Consider the following 16,127-nt stretch of genomic DNA (forward strand, 5'->3'; position numbering starts at 1 on the left):
ATAATTAGCTACCGGTGCATATATTGTTAAACTGAGTGTAACAAAAATATCTAATTAGTGTCCAGATTCATAATTTATTCATAACTAGCTACCCGTGTATATATTGTTAAACTGAAACAAAAATATCGAAAAAGGATACATTATTCTGGGTAATATCGCACTTAAAATCACTAGATAATGAGGCTGGTGTTTTATGCATTTTTTCCCTCAAGACTCGGTAGTCTGCGACGAATACGTCATACAAGTCCAACGTTTCGCTAGAAGAGTGACAACATGCATATCGAATTTCTCCATGAACTATTTTGCTGTGCTGCATACGTTTGTAAAAACTGGTCATCGAAGAATCCTGGAGATAGTTTTTTTGAAGTCTCTAGACGATTTGGCCGTATTAAAGGAAGGCGTGCATTTACAGCACAAGAAGAAAGGATTTTGTATCCACCACAAACAACCGTGCCTGATCTCTCGAGTTACAGCTGAAAGCTGCGACAGGAATACAGCCGAACCGGACGTCCACATCCTATCTGCATCCTACACGACTCAATTCGGAAAGCCGACAACAGTATGTACCGGTTAGTCCTCATCGCATATAGGTAGGAATGTTGAATCCCACTAGGAATAGATTGATATTTATTGTTAAGCGGACAGAGGGAAAGAATAGTAAATAAATATTAAATCTTAAAATAAACACGTGCACAGAGTAACACAGGGTATAGCTACAGCTTACCAGTCTGTATATTGCCAGTGCGGTTGGAAATGCCTACACAAAGATCAAATTCAAAGTCCGAAAAACTCAGAATCTGAAGTCTGGCCAGAGATACCAGTGTCCTAAATCGGAACTTAAGCACCATCCACTATGGGTTTCAAATTGATACGGCGGTATGTTTGCTTCTGAGTAGCTAGTATCCATCTGAAAATGGCATCGTTTTGATACGAATCCGCTGGTTATTTAGGCCATACAGCTAGGCTCGAGTTGCTAGTCACCCGCTGAGCTGTAAAGGCAGACAGAGATCGCTAGGGCAGTAAATCAATTGTTTTTGGTGGATTTAAAGTCATTATTACGTAACTCTGAAGCCTTCCCGGTAACATACTGTTTAAACACGTTGTAATCTTTACAATCAGGGCCAGTACCTTCCAGAAACTAATCCTTTAACATTTTCACGTATTTCACGAATTTCGAAAAATACTGCATGCATAAACCAGGATTGTTTCCACATGACTGTTTATTAAATATGTGTATACATGCTTGGAGATAAACGTCGTATACTTAACAATTTTTGACGACGAAGAGTCATCAGGTGTGCGTGCTTGTGTTGTGTCTTCTTGTGGCAGGTCGGGTGCATGCCGCCAAAGTGCTGCCGCTACTGATGTATCATACCGAAAACACCAGACATGTCACCCCAGTCACATTATACTGATAGCATTTTCAGTAACTGTAGAGTTTTGTCGAAACAAAACACTTCGCCAGATAGGCTATCAGATAAACCTTCTGGCTTCAAGCCGATGGTAAACATGAAGATGGATTCGAACTTTCGAACATTCGAAAGTTGTATCCCGCAAAAATGACTGGTTCGTCGTTATTAAAGTCACTAGTCTATGTTTAAAGGTACACGTATATATGATGTAAAAGATTTGAGCAACTGACAACAGTGTCGCTTGCAGCCGCTAAAACTTCAAGAAATATAACTATTATACCAGTTCTTTTGAGTTCTTGTGGTTCATCTATCCTTTCAACAAGGGGGCAGACAAAAAAAATAAATAAATAAACAATTTAAAAAAAATACATATAAAGAATTGAGTTCCATTTATTAATTTATTTGATTGGTGTTTTACGCCAAGAATGTTTCACTTATACGACGGCGGCCAGCATTATGGTGGGAGGAAACCGGGCAGAGCCCGGGGGAAACCCACGACCATCCGCAGGTTGCTGAAAGACCTTCTCACACGGCCGGAGAGGAAGCCAGCACGAGCTGGACTTGAATTAAGTTCCACTGATCATGGAAAGACGATTTGAGGTTTGTGTGGAAGGAAAGCAAGGATATTATCCTCCTAAGAAAAGTAAAGTTTCAACACCAAGAGTAATAATTTACCTCCCTCAAAATTGTCTGCAACAATAAGTTTACACTAAAAGTAATACTGTCTCTGCATTTGGATCCAAAACAAAACGTGACCTTTCTCACTTAAATTGGGTCAAAGTTGTTAACTTTTGATTATTTTTGCTTTGGCGATGACCAAATTAGGGTTAGTGCTCAATGTCCTGTCAGAACATCGTCGCCACTGAGGGCGCGCCATTGAGTCTATGTTTAACCCTTTTAACGGCATATCACTGTGGGCAGAGGAAACCACGCAGAACCAAGAGAAACATGTTCCCAAGCCTTCGTCACTCCACGTAAATCCGAAGACAAACCAGCGAGAGATTGAGTCACTCGACTTCTGACAGGTCAAGGGCTATACAACTTTGTGGATAAGCCATTAACCTCTTTGATCAGTAAGGTCCCTGGAGCCGTATTTATCAAGAGTCTAATCAAAGAATTCGGTCAAAAATTACAATTAAAATATTTTGCTCTGTGCAGTTTAAAATTTGTACACTGACTGTCTACTGCATTACCAACCACAATTTGAGTTCCTTCCCGTTTGAGTTTGGCATAAGCATTTGCAATTCATGACTTCAGTCTTACGTTGCTTGACAAAATACCACAGAACCAGGAACCTATCTTAGACTTCAGTCAGGGGGCCTTGACAAAATACCACAGAACCAAGAACCTATCATAGACTTCAGTCAGACTGGGTCTTAAGTTGTAATATTATTGACGAACTTAGACTTGAACACTAATATTAACTTTTGTATTAAAAATAAAAATCCCCAAGGCTGGCAACGATTGTAATACAAACGGTTTTGAAGTTAAGAATATTTCTGACTAAAATCTGAGACAGTTTCGTGGTCCAGCGGGGAGGGGGGACATGATCTCTGTTTAATAATGAATCAAAACCACCACTTTCAAAGAATAGGTTTTTTATTTTGAACTTAACGCGTGTAAAGCAAATGTTATATATAAATTGTATGTGGCTCCAATTTCATATCTGAGCACATTTAAATTTGTACAAAAAAGAAAAGAAAAAAAATTATTTCATTTTTGAATATCTTCCTCTAACCCTTTGCTAAGGGAAAAAACATACAAATTGAACTTTTCAGCTGTCTGGCAATGGGAAAATGTCACAGTTGTTGGATGAAGCAGAAAATGGTCTTGGAATACAAAGTGATGGAAACTTGTTAAGTTGGGACAAAATGCCAATACAAAAAAAAATACTGCTTAACTTATTGATGTATAATTTGATTACATGTAACCGTGTATCAAGTTTTATTCAATAGTGTAAATGCAATTTAGGTATACTTGATAAATATATAGCCACAGCACAATCAGCATCGCCATCTTCTCAGTAATGTTCACTTCTTCCCAGTCAATCCTGAAGGAAAACGAAGAGAATGTCAAATATAGTCAAAGGTCAAATGAAATAATGTAGCCATACATAATCTTACGATAACAATGCAGCATTTTAGGTAGAAACTGTAAAATTATAATTTTCCTCTATTTAACTGGCTTGTATGTGTAGTTTACTTTGTACAGTAGTTTGCTTAAAAAAACCTGACATGCAATACCTGTTTGATCCTGAAGTTTCGTTTCAGAGATTCAAGACTTTCCATTGTTTGTTTCTAAGATTTTCTACCTGCCTGTTTGCTTGACTGCTTAAATCTGATTGATTGTAAGACTACCTACCTGGATGTTTCTTAGACTGTCTACCTGGTTGCTAATGCATATGCTACATGCTTGTTCAGGAGATTGTTTATGAAACTGCCTTCCTGTTGTTTGTGAGATAGTGTACCTGCTTGTTTGTGAGACAGCCTTCACGTACCTATTTGTCTGTGACATTGCCCAACAATTTGTTTGTAAGATCGTCTACTTGCTTCCTTTTGTCTGAGAGTACCTACTTGTTTGTGACATTGCCCACCCATTTGTTTGTGAGATTCTCAGCTAGTTTTAGAGATTGCATAGTGCCTGTTCATGAGATTGTCTACCAGCTTGTTTATGAGATTGCCTACCTGCATGTATGTGAGATTGTCTACCTGCTAGTTTGTGAGATATCCTACCAGCTTGTTTGCGAGATTGCCCATCTCCACTTGTTTGTGAGATAGTCTACCTGCTTGTTTGTGAGATTGCCTACCTGCTTGTTTGGCAGCATTTTCCAAACGCCTTGATCTCTTTGGAGAGCTGACCTCTATATCAGCCTTACGCTTTCTAGCTCTGAAATACAGAAAACAATTTGCATGCACGAATTTGGACAACAACTTTCCCTCCTGTAATAATCTCAGTGCTGCCAAAGAGAACTGAAGATGACTGTTGGTCTGGGTGAACAACTTGGCTCTATGAACCATTATACATACACCTCAGCATTCATATCAATGACAGGTTAAAAGAACACATTTATACAACCTATACATTAAATAAGAGAGCTGTATTAACTGTGTGGAATTCTATTTTTTTCACATTTTTTAAAGATTTGTAAGAGAGAAAAACTGTTTTAAACGTCGTTATTTTCTATAAAATCCACCGATTTGAGTCACGCCAAGTTTTAGGCTTGTTCAATGAAAGACCTTTCCTCCTCTTAAATATTCATTCCAATGTCTCTTGCTTCAGGTTTTACTCCTGCCATATGATTAACAGGCATTTCCAGTATTGTGACAATCATGCATTTTAAAGCATGTGAAAGTAAACTCTAAAGGAATTTGGGATGTACTAGAGGGTCACATCATGCATACACACGTGGCTGTACAATAGGCTGCCAAAATGCGTCTGAAATGCCATGCCCTCAAGCTACTGGGCAAAGATAAGCACAATGAAGTATGTAATCTGTTAAAATGGTGGCCTAAAGGGTATTTCTAAGACTTTGATGTTTAACTATTAAATACTCCAATAACAAGTACTGCTGACAGAAAATTGAGATGTTTTATTTAACCTTCTGTATAACTCTTTCATTTAAGGTATACATATAAGTTGTATAAAGGTGTTCTTTCCTCTAAACCTGACAGGTGAAATATCCATATTAAGGACACTTAGTCTCAGGAAGAAGTTTTTAATGGGCTGATCAACAGACTAAAAAACCCACAGCCTGAGAATTCTATCAATCTATCAAGTAGACAAAACCTTATTCAAATGTAGCTTTACTGACATGTTCCCCAGAGTTTTACAACGTATACATGTACAAGTGAGGCTATTTCACATACATACAGACATGTTAATATATATACTAATAGTTAGAGAAAACTGGACAGATATCGGGCAAAACCAATTATACACCTGCAGAGCTGCCAATAAAAAGACATATCAGCTGGTGCAGAATGGATTCGAAGCTGCATTGTGATTGTTGAAAGAATGTAGTGAACAATACAAAACTGAGTCATTGAAGTATGACAGGCACTTGCCAAACCATGATATGGGCTAGTCATTGAAGTATGACAGGCACTTGCCAAACCATGATATAGGCTAGTCACTGAAGTATGACAGGCACTTGCCAAACCATGATATAGGCTAGTCATTGAAGTATGACAGGCACTTGCCAAACCATGATATAGGCTAGTCACTGAAGTATGACAGGCACTTGCCAAACCATGATATAGGCTAGTCACTGAAGTATGACAGGCACTTGCCAAACCATGATATAGGCTAGTCACTGAAGTATGACAGGCACTTGCCAAACCATGATATAGACTGACTTTGGACACACATTCACATCTGACTACAAAAAAAAAAATCCTCTGTGGCTCACCTTAAGCTTTTGTCCTCTTGACTGTCTGGCTTAGGGCTGGCTGTGACAGGGGATACCACACCTTTGGGTGAGGATCGAGTGGTCATTCGGCCACGGGGAGGCAGTATAGGTGTGGAGGATGGTGTTGTCTGGACTTCTGGTTTCTCGCCTTTAACATGTGAATCAACACACTCCTCCACCTTCTTTTTAGGAGGACGTCCCCGGCGTCTTGGAGTTGGTGCTTCTGTAAAAATTGACAAGCAAAGAAGTTAAGACTACATCTAAATGATGGTATGCAGTTATTTAGTTATCTGGTAAATGCCTTTCTCTTCACTAAAACTATCACAATATATTACTGATGCTTGGCCATATGCACATTGAAGTTTAGTGAGAATTGCCTCAAAATCACACACAGTAAAAAACATTAATCGTACATTTCTACTTTTTACATGGTGTTTTAATAAGGTGTAAGCAGGTAAATAAATACATGTAGGTAATAACAAAACGTTAATCAACAAAGTATTAGCCAGTAGACAGTTGGTCTAGTTTAAATCATAGGTTGCATTCGGAGGCACACATGCATAACACAGATTCACAGACTTTTTTTACACCTATAATGTGCAAGTGCATGTACGTATAAAGGGTAAAGTACTTGCATTTCTCTTCACTCCTGAATATTTTTAATTAAGCACCAGGTCAAAAGTATCACAGTTTTAAGTTTACGGTGTACTGTTTTTACCCTGTGCAATTTGTGGTTTTGTGGCCACATCACCTTCCCCTTTCTCTCCTTGGCTTAGAGCAGGCATGCTTTCTTCAGCGGTCTCTGGAACTGCATTAAGAGTAGTGGACTCTCGTCCCACAGACTGAGATGGCTCAGTGACACTTTCAACTGCCGGAGACGGTTCCACTGCTGTAGTCGCCTCTGATATTGTCTCCACTACAGTCCTCTTCACTGCTGACATCTCCACTGCTGTCATCTCAGCTGGGGACATCTCCACTGCTGTTGTGTCCTCTGATGTTGTCTCCTGTGCTTCAAGTGCAGATGACTCTTGATCTGCGGTACTCTCATCCACCACCGATTCAATTGGTTCTGAGGTCTGAACTTCTGTAGCTTTCATTTCTGGTTCTGAGGGTTCCTCTTGTGGGAGCGTATTCAACAAAGAGGCTGCTGATTTACTGGCAGTGGGAAATTTCTGGGCACCTCTGTCCGACCTGGACCCTGCGTAACTCTTGTAGTGCTTTTTCACCTTTTTTAATGGTACATATGTTCGCTGCGTTCCATCAGATACCTCCTGAATTGTAAATGAAACTCCCTTGTGTGAAGACTCAGTTTTCCTATTTTTTGGTGCTTCAGGTGTACTGTCTTCTTCCTCCGATTCAAACTCAACCTGGGTTCCTGCCTCCTGGCACACTTGATTCTGCAAAAGAAATTAGCAAACTGTAATCCACCTATTTATGACTAGTTGTAACTTCTACATTAAACTCAAAGAATATTTCATTTCTATCATGGCATATACTACCCAACAAACTTGCTGATATAACAAGGTTCACTGACCTACAAAGAACCTTGACTATAACCAACAAAAAAGTGCCCTTTATCATCCAAAATAACTGAGAAGGCATTGTAATTCAAAAAGGTAGATGCCACTGCTGTTTGAAGATGCCCCAACCAGACTTAAATTTTAAAGGCATGCAAAAACTGAATCGATGCTGACTGACTGATTGACTTGTATATGGTGGATATACAATGTAGGAGTAGGATATCCTAGGTTAAACCCTACAGCCTCAGTCACGCTTGAATTATTCTGTCAAACCTAAAAATTCAGCTCCGGTTAGGCATTGTCTGGACTTCATAATTTCTCACCCCAGCGATGATGGGGCATCCCTTTAACAACATGTATCATTTAACTTACATGTACTGGAAAGGCTCCCGACAATACAGCACAATTTGTTAAAATGTTGCTTGAGAGATGTGAAATTTCTGATCTGTTAAGCACACATGTAGTTTACTGTAAATCTTCAACCTTTTCAACCAATGAAGCACTATTTTCAGTGCAATTTATGCATACAATTATGGTGACAACACTAAAAATTGTGTCAATAAAGAAGAATAAAAACTGTGCAACTTATTTCTCTACATCCCATAGTTCTCTCAGAATGTTTCAAAATATTGCTTCGAAAGATTGAAGATTTAAGGTATTTGTAGTGTCTGTAGGGTCTTCATTATCTTTTTTGAGCACAAAGCTACCCTGGAAAAATGGATAGCTATACTGTACCTGATCCATTTCCTACATAAGTAGTAGGCTTCGCGTAGCTAGTAAACCATCTTTAATGAGCCCCTTGAGTGAAAGTCATAACCTCTATATCTACTCACCTCATCCAGATGGAGCTCTTCCTCCTCTGAGGGGGCAGTTACTTGGGGAACAGAGGCTGAGGGGACTGTTTCTTGAAGGACATGCACTGAGGGTACAGACTTGGGGGGTCCATTCACTGAATCTGGTGTAGTCTCAGTGATGGAGCTATTCTCAGATGGACCAGTAAGAGGCTGATCAGGAATGGACTGATCAACAATAGATTCACCAGCAACAGACACATCTGTAATGGTCCTAACACCCTCATCCTCAGATACATAAGGGTTGCCTTTCCCTCCCACTCGCACCACTTTAACTTTAGAGTTGACAGGGAGCTGTCCCATGTCCTCTGCTGAGGTGTTTACTTCTGTAACAGTGTTCTGGTAAGTCTGCACAGCTAAGTCCACCATGTTGTCAGTGGACTTGTCTTCAACTTCACTCGGGTCTTCCTCCATGGGATCTTCCACAGGGTCATCAGGGTTAATCTCTTCCACATGGCCATCCAGGTGGACAATGACCACTTGTGGGGTTTTACCAGCGGGGTTCGTGAGGCGGCCCTCCTGCAATTCGGCCCGAATGTTTCTCTGTAGCATTTCAGTGGATGGGCCTTCAGTGGTTTGGAAGACCTTGCAAATGTGACTATCTGGGTCATGAAGGGCCATGTGTCTCATCAGGTTGCCCTTATGAGCAAAGGATCTGTCACACTCAGCACAATAGAACAACTTATTTTTAGGAGAGGGGGCGATGTATTCCGGTGTGTGGTACAAGTTCTTGTGCCGTTTCAAAAGCTGCTTTTGTCTGAAGGATTGTCCACAGCCATCACATTCATACGGTTTTTCACCAGAGTGTGTCAGCATATGACTGTCCAAATGACGCTTTGACAAAGCAGCATACTCACATTTATCACATTTGTAGCATTTCTCACCTTCATGAGTTCTTACATGCACCTTGAACTGGTAGCGATCTGGAAAGGTCTGAAGACATCGCTCACATTGTAAAGGCTCCTCTGCCGTGTGTAGCTTCTGCATGTGGATTTTCAAGTCTGTCTTGCGTCCGCAAGTAGTGGGACACAGTTCACACTGAAATACAGGCTTGTTGCCAGAGTGGATGAGTCGGTGAGCCTTGAGGCTATTGCTCTGGGTGAAGCGTGACTGACAGATATCGCACTCGTACGGTTTCTCTCCTGTGTGAATTCGCAGATGACGCTTAAGCTTGTAGGCATCCGGACTAGCATATGGACAGTGCGGACAGTGATAAGGGCGCTCCCCAGTGTGAGATCTCATGTGTCGCTTAAGTTTACTCAGCTCCACACTGGCGTAGTCACACTCTGTACACTTGTGTGGTTTCTCAAATGAATGGCGGTAACGGACATGGCGTACAAGTTCCCCAGAGGTTGTGAAACTGGATTCACACTGTCGACACTTGTGAGGCCGGAGACCAGTATGCGTGTTGACATGATTCTGCAGGGAGGCTAACGTTTTAAACCCACGGCTACAGATACCACACTTGTGTGGACGCTCTTGGGAATGTGATTTCATGTGGCGGGTTAAAAGGTAACGCTTCGGGCTGGTATAGTTACAGTAATGGCACATCAGCTGGGAAGGGGAGGTAGGTGATCCAGGCTTTTTCAAACGGATGATCTTTCTGGCGGTTCCGTGTTCATCAATTATCTCTTCAATCACCTCTCTTGTATCGTCTCTTGTAAAGTCGTATACTGACATGTCCACACCCATACCCCTTGTAGAGCCCTCTCGTTCACCCTCAGGCTGTGAGACGATCAGCACATAGCTCACTTCACCACCTTGGTTTAACTCTGATGGCATAATGGTCACAGTTTGGTAACTGTTCCCTGGAGTGTTCAGGATGACCTGACCATTGGGCAAAGTGGAAACCTCTGATGTGCCCATCACTTGTATGTTCTCTGTGCCACTACCATCAGGGGCCTGCACTGCCACAAGCTGAGGCTGGGAACTGTCAGAACTCTGCAAGGCCACCAGATGAGCTCCATGAAGTTCTGGCTGGGACACTGTCACGCTCTGCAGGCTTCCCAAGGCACTGCTGGAGTTCGCCGCAACGGACGCCAAGACCGCGACTGGGTCTGAGCCATCCATGATGGTTTCTCCTTGCACAATCTGCTGGATTTGCTCTTGAGTTGCCTGGCTCACATCATCCTCACCAGACTGCAATGTTTCTTCCGAGAACTGAGAAATGTCCACGGTGACATTCCCCTCTCCCATCTGAACAGCATGCTGGCCATCAGGAGCAACCATCTGAACTGTGTGTTCACTTACACTGGTACTTGTAGTTATCACATCCTCTGGAACCTCCACGCCTGCTTGAGAAATACTTCCCTGTTCGGCAACCGTTTCAAAGTCTGTCCCCACATGAACCTCCGAAGATCCTGAGAGCTCAGCAATCTGCGCATGGACGGCTGATAACTGCTCAGCAGCATCTAGGATATCCTCTTTTACTACATTCGACTCTTCTAGGATTCCAGATGTCTCAGGATTCATTGCTGCTTCTGCCTCGGCGGCTGAGGCCACAACGAAGCCCTGAATGGGCAGAGAGACAGGCACATCAGCACCATTTTGTTCCTCGCTATGTTGAAGAAGAGGTTGACCATCATAATAAACAGTGTCATAGTTAACAGTCTCTGGTTCTTTATCAGCTGATGTTTCTGCCACTTCTTCTGGGTTAGTCTCAGGATGAGGGATTTGGGTGAGAGTGGCTGCTTGAAAATGAGGCTGCTCACCTCCTTCTATCTCCTTATTGAAGCTAACCAGGTAATTTTGAATATCTGACAAATTCTGACAGTCTGGGTTTGGATCTGCCTCTGCACCACTCATGTTGCTAAATTACATGTAGTAAGGCCTGAAATATAAAATAAAATGTTCAAAAAACACTGCATCAACAAAAATGCCCAAAAGAATTGTTCAAAAGTAAATTAGCAGAAAAATATACATGTACACACATCTGTGATTTGTCTTTAACAATAATCACCCTATAATTTCATTTATGTTTCAAGACAAATGAGTTAACCATCACTTACACCATGAGGAACAAAATACGGTTCCACTTTTGAGTTCTTATCTTTACCATAAATGATGCACAGACATTATACACTATACAACACAAACACAATCAAGGTTCATGTTTCACGCAAAACGGTCTACATGTCTGACCATTTCATTTTGTGTATTTGACATGATCATCATTGATGAGAATATGGCACACATATGAACCATCAGACACAATCTGGGCAGCTGTGAAAAGTCTGACATACATAAATCACGATTAAATAATGATCCTACTTTCTTCCAATAAAAAAAAAAATCATTTGTGTAATACATTGTACATGTAATGATTTTTGAACACAGAGTAAAACACCAATCAAATTATTAATTCACTGAACTAAGAAATTTTCATCACTTGATATGGTCAAATGGTGGAATTTTCGTTCAAACTATTTATTTATTTATTGGTATATGATTTATTTATTTATTTGATTGGTGTTTTATGCCATACTCAAGAATATTTCACTTATACGATAGCACTCATACTGGTATATGATGCAGCCAGCAATATGGTATATGTAGGAGAAAACCAGCAAGCATCTGCAGGTTGCTGGCAGATCTTTCCATGTGTAACATGACAAGAAGCCAGTCCAAGTTCACAGCAACCACACTGGTGAAAGGCTGCTGAGTCACTGTGTTGTGCTAGCATGAGGCCCCAAAGGCAAACAATTGAAAAAATGTTAACTAGCTACATTAAAGGTTCAAAGCATTTTCGTAAATAAAATACACACTGTACTGAGTTTTTCTTGAAATCATCTAGTTTGCTGCTTTTTCTGACATGGAAAGAATTCTACATTGCATTTTTCCCCCTTACCCTGTACTGGCATGAAAATGACATCAGCTCACAAAAACATATTTTTCTCCATAATAATAAAAAAAAAAGGCCGCACATAATATAAAATTCAATCAAACAGAAATTCAGAGAAGATCCTGAATGTGTCCCCCAAATGTTTCAAATCTCTCAAAACCATCATACTGATTCCTACTCAAATTCTTTGAACTTTTAGCATGTTCACCACTTTCCTGATTACACATGGATATTTTGGGCCTTGTCCAACTACGCAGACTCTATTGGTTCAGCATTTTATCATGCTCACTGTATAACATTATCAGGAATGCTGTGAAAAGTGTATGTTAAAACATGAATGTGATATATGTGTGATGTTATACAATTTGTTCTAATATACGGACATGTATACTGCATTGTTTGTGCAAGTCTTGACAAAAGTTTCATTATAAATCGACTGTGTTACCGGCAATAAATATCGATATTATATGCCAAAAAATATTGATAGTATATATATATATATATATATATATATATATATATATAGAAATAGATAGATATACAGCTGTATATATAATCTGAGCCATCATCTATATATTAATATATATTCCATGTGGATAGGTTTTTTTCAAAATGATTGTTTTAATGGTAAATCTGATGGAATTCAAATGCAAATCATCCAAGAAAAGAAGGGGCCTCCGTGGCTCAGTCGGTTAGCGCGCTAGCGCAGCGTAATGACCCAGGAGCCTCTCACCAATGCGGTCGCTGTGAGTTCAAGTCCAGCTCATGCTGGCTTTCTCTCCAGCCGTAAGTGGGAAGGTCTGCTAGCAACCTGCGGATGGTCGTGGGTTTTCCCCGGGCTGTGCCCGGTTTCCACCCACCATAATGCTGGCCGCCGTCGTATAAGTGAAATATTCTTGAGTACGGCGTAAAACACCAATCAAAAAAAAAAAAAAAAAAAAAAAAAATCCAAGAAAAGAATGTTTTCTACCCAAATCAGATGAAATTTTTTCCATTAGCAGACCTCCATATTAAAGCAAAATAATGTTTTGGCCATTTCTGTGAAAGATATTAGATACTCCGAAAATTTTCCCCTTGAAATCAGCAGATCATTTGAAAATTTTCATCCCTGATAATCCTTTACGAGACAGTCATCATGTTACTTGGGACTTTAGAATATGTTGCAGTAATTTACAACCTATACATATACTACATGGATATGTGGTATCACTTTCTGTTTACCTGTGTACTTGCATGTGTTAAAACTTTTTGCTTGTTTACATATCCTTCATAATTTTTTTTTTTGTTTTGTTGTTTGTTTGTTGTTATTTAAGCAGATAAAAACGCATGAAAGTTTCGAATGGTTCCCCGACCTGACATGCTTGAAGGCCGATCTAACATAGTATTATGTCATGTCAATTTTTTTACGTCTATCACTGCCAAACACTTAGTACAGTATGTCATATCAACGTTGTATTGTTTACGACATAGCATATTTCTTCTGGTTTTTAGTCCTAAAATCGTATCGCCTCTCGGCCTGTCATCTGACCCAGTGATTATGTCACACTATTAGGAAATGTCGATTCGCTTGCATTCACGCTGCCATATCTGGTTGACCCTCGTTTTTCTAATCAAAGTGAACGATTGTTACAACGGGGCGTCCTTAGCAATGAAGTTTGCCCCCGTTGACAGAATAATTTTGGTTTTTGCTGAGGTGTGGAGCTAGTAGTACCTCCGAGGGAATGAAGCGCCACCTGACAACAAAATAAAGCGCCATCTACTGCCATTAACGGAAAGCAAAATATGCGGCTGCTGGCGACAAGCTCGACAATTAGTCTAAGTTATAGGACAATCCCATGATATTACAGTAAGCCTTTGGTTGGATACGTTTTACGGGATACCTACTTGTGTCTCTGGATGAGAATTTAGTCCGGGTACACCAGCAGAACAGGTTATTTCGTACCAAAACACCGAACTAAAACCCGCTGACCTTGAAATCAAGATGGCGGCTTGCCTTAGTTTGCCGAACTAGTTCTCGCGCTCGAATGCATAGTTGAGATACTCGAGGTCAAATGAAGTTCATGCGCAGTTTCTGTATCATAAGCCACTTTTTGTAATACACTGCATTGGTAAGACACTTCACTGAAAATTAGAAGTGATTTTAGTAAAACGTAAAATAATTTTCTTCAATTTTGGGCCAGGCATGGATTATCTTACCTAAATTTCTATTCGGACACTGGAGGGCGTTGTTGGCCGGGGAATAAGCAGACAGTAAAGTGCGCAGGCGCAAACCCACAGCTGCACGTGATCTGACGGCGCGAATTCATGCAGTGAAACGTGCACTTACAAACAGCTGTACCTTTAAAATAAGGGTTGTTTACGATTTGACAGTAATTACTTTATCTTCCAAACTAAATGTTTCGCACATAACTTTGAGGTTCCACTATTACATGTGTTTAGGTAAACCAGCTATATAATTTACAGTTTCCATTCGAGTAGCGATTGCAGTGAATTAAAGTCAATAGGTAGACGCCATAATATAATGTTGTGAACTACCAACTACATTGAACTTTGTACTGTGTTTATATAGTTCCGACTGTGTATTCGGTGTATGGAGAAGGCGCGTCACAGGGACAGTTTGTCACATACTGTACAGCACTAATGTGTTTTAACTTCTTACCAGACAAATTTTCCTCTCTTGAAAATAAAGGTGTGGTACCCACTCACTTGATGCAGACACACATTATATAAATGAGAACTTAATCACTCCCACTGCTTTTGACTATTCAGTTAGTATAATGACAAATCAGCAGGGGTTCTTCAAATTTTAGCATGCTATGAGCAACATTTTGGTGCACTTTGTGGGTACCTAGTTCCTAAAAGTGACAGGACCTACTTCGATTTCAGAATGGATTTAATTATTTGATCAGTGTTTTGAGCAGTGCTGAAGAATTCGTAATATAGGTAACAGCTGCCATGTTAATGCCTGGGTGGAGAAAATTGGGCAGAGCCCAGTGCAAAGGCATCCTGTACCAGCTAGGTACTGTATAATTTGTCATGATTGCAAAAATGTGGCCAAACCAGCAAAGAACTGGATTTGAAACCACAACCTCATTGGTCTTGGGTGAGAAAACCTTAAATTTTCTTGGTGACAGTCCTGGGACCACACAGCGTTAATCTAGCACATAAGCCTATGTGTTTTTAACAGGCATGATGCTAGTTGCAATGATGATGTTTTCATAGTGCTAAGATCTTGGGCTTTGTGCAAGCGGGTTATGGGTTGAAATGAAGCACATTTCATTTTTCCGCCCATTTTGTCCTAGTTGTCCAACTGTTTTACCACCTGGTCTGTCAGCAAATTTGTGCAATCGGGAAGTATAAAACTACATTCGATTGTTGTTTATTCAATAATTTTCTACTTGTACTGAGGCAATGTAAAGTATGGGTTGAGGAAACTGAAGTACCCAGGGTAAACCACCAACCTTTGGCAAGTTTTTTCCCCATGTGACTATATATATATATATATATATACATACACACATATATATATACACACAGTGGTGGAAGGCTAGTGGTCTTCAATGAAGGTTACATTGAGCACATGACCAAATAAGCTTTGTCAACTGCTTATTGTCAGAAGAGCTGTACAGGCTGTGAGAGTAGGTTGCTGTTCTCAGGTCAGTGAGATGCATGAACACCGTGACACCCTGGATGCCAGTGAGTTTATTTGATTGGTGTTTTATGCTAACTTGGTAGATGAGACGGAATACTGCCACGAAGTGTTACAAATGTGTAAGGAGATATAATTTGAAAGAAAGTACAGAAATAATTTTAGTCTGGATTAAGTTTTATATAAATGATGTGTATTGGGCATTTTGATCATGAAACAGAGAAATGTAATAAAGTTTAATGCCTGATTTAACTGTTGTCTCTAGATGACGACAATATGCAGACAGTTCTAAATGTGGATGTGCAACATTCTACGTGTATTTATTATTTACATTTACAGTTTTGACTTCATGAATATTTCTTTGATCACCATAGCCAAGAATTTATCACTTACAAAATGGCGGTCAGTTTTATGGGAAGAAACCAGAGGTGAAACCACCGTCCTAC

General features: G+C 40.2%; 1 protein-coding gene across 4 annotated transcripts; it reads right to left on the reverse strand.

Annotated features, from left to right (window-relative positions):
* Nucleotides 1-3,012: 3,012 nt before the first annotated feature.
* On the reverse strand, nucleotides 3,013-14,627 carry LOC135465594 (RE1-silencing transcription factor-like). Of its 4 annotated transcripts, none has more exons than XM_064742858.1 (6): nucleotides 13,917-14,627; nucleotides 8,174-11,021; nucleotides 6,572-7,217; nucleotides 5,821-6,043; nucleotides 4,219-4,298; nucleotides 3,013-3,462 (listed from the first exon to the last, which is right to left on the reverse strand). In XM_064742858.1, the coding sequence occupies exons 2-6, from the start codon at nucleotides 10,994-10,996 to the stop codon at nucleotides 3,443-3,445; spliced, it is 3,792 nt and encodes a 1,263-aa protein (XP_064598928.1). In that variant the 5' UTR covers nucleotides 10,997-11,021; nucleotides 13,917-14,627; the 3' UTR covers nucleotides 3,013-3,442. The 4 variants fall into 4 exon arrangements, with proteins under 4 accessions (XP_064598928.1, XP_064598925.1, XP_064598926.1 ...); XM_064742855.1 differs by having other exon boundaries at nucleotides 6,539-7,217; XM_064742856.1 differs by having other exon boundaries at nucleotides 6,539-7,217; nucleotides 14,229-14,259.
* Nucleotides 14,628-16,127: the final 1,500 nt, after the last annotated feature.

The sequence above is a fragment of the Liolophura sinensis genome, chromosome 5 (genome assembly GCF_032854445.1).
Source record: "Liolophura sinensis isolate JHLJ2023 chromosome 5, CUHK_Ljap_v2, whole genome shotgun sequence".
In the NCBI taxonomy this organism is placed as follows: domain Eukaryota; kingdom Metazoa; phylum Mollusca; class Polyplacophora; order Chitonida; family Chitonidae; genus Liolophura; species Liolophura sinensis.

Excerpts from the sequence above, each read along its gene's own strand:
- LOC135465594 (XM_064742855.1), bottom strand. The coding sequence starts at position 10,996 with ATGAGTGGTGCAGAGGCAGATCCAAACCCAGACTGTCAGAATTTGTCA. Across the intron at positions 4,299-5,820 it reads CAAGAGGACAAAAGCTTAAG|AGCTAGAAAGCGTAAGGCTG; the intron begins GTGAGCCACAGA and ends TCTGTATTTCAG. Across the intron at positions 3,463-4,218 it reads AAATGCTGCCAAACAAGCAG|GATTGACTGGGAAGAAGTGA; the intron begins GTAGGCAATCTC and ends GTTTTCCTTCAG.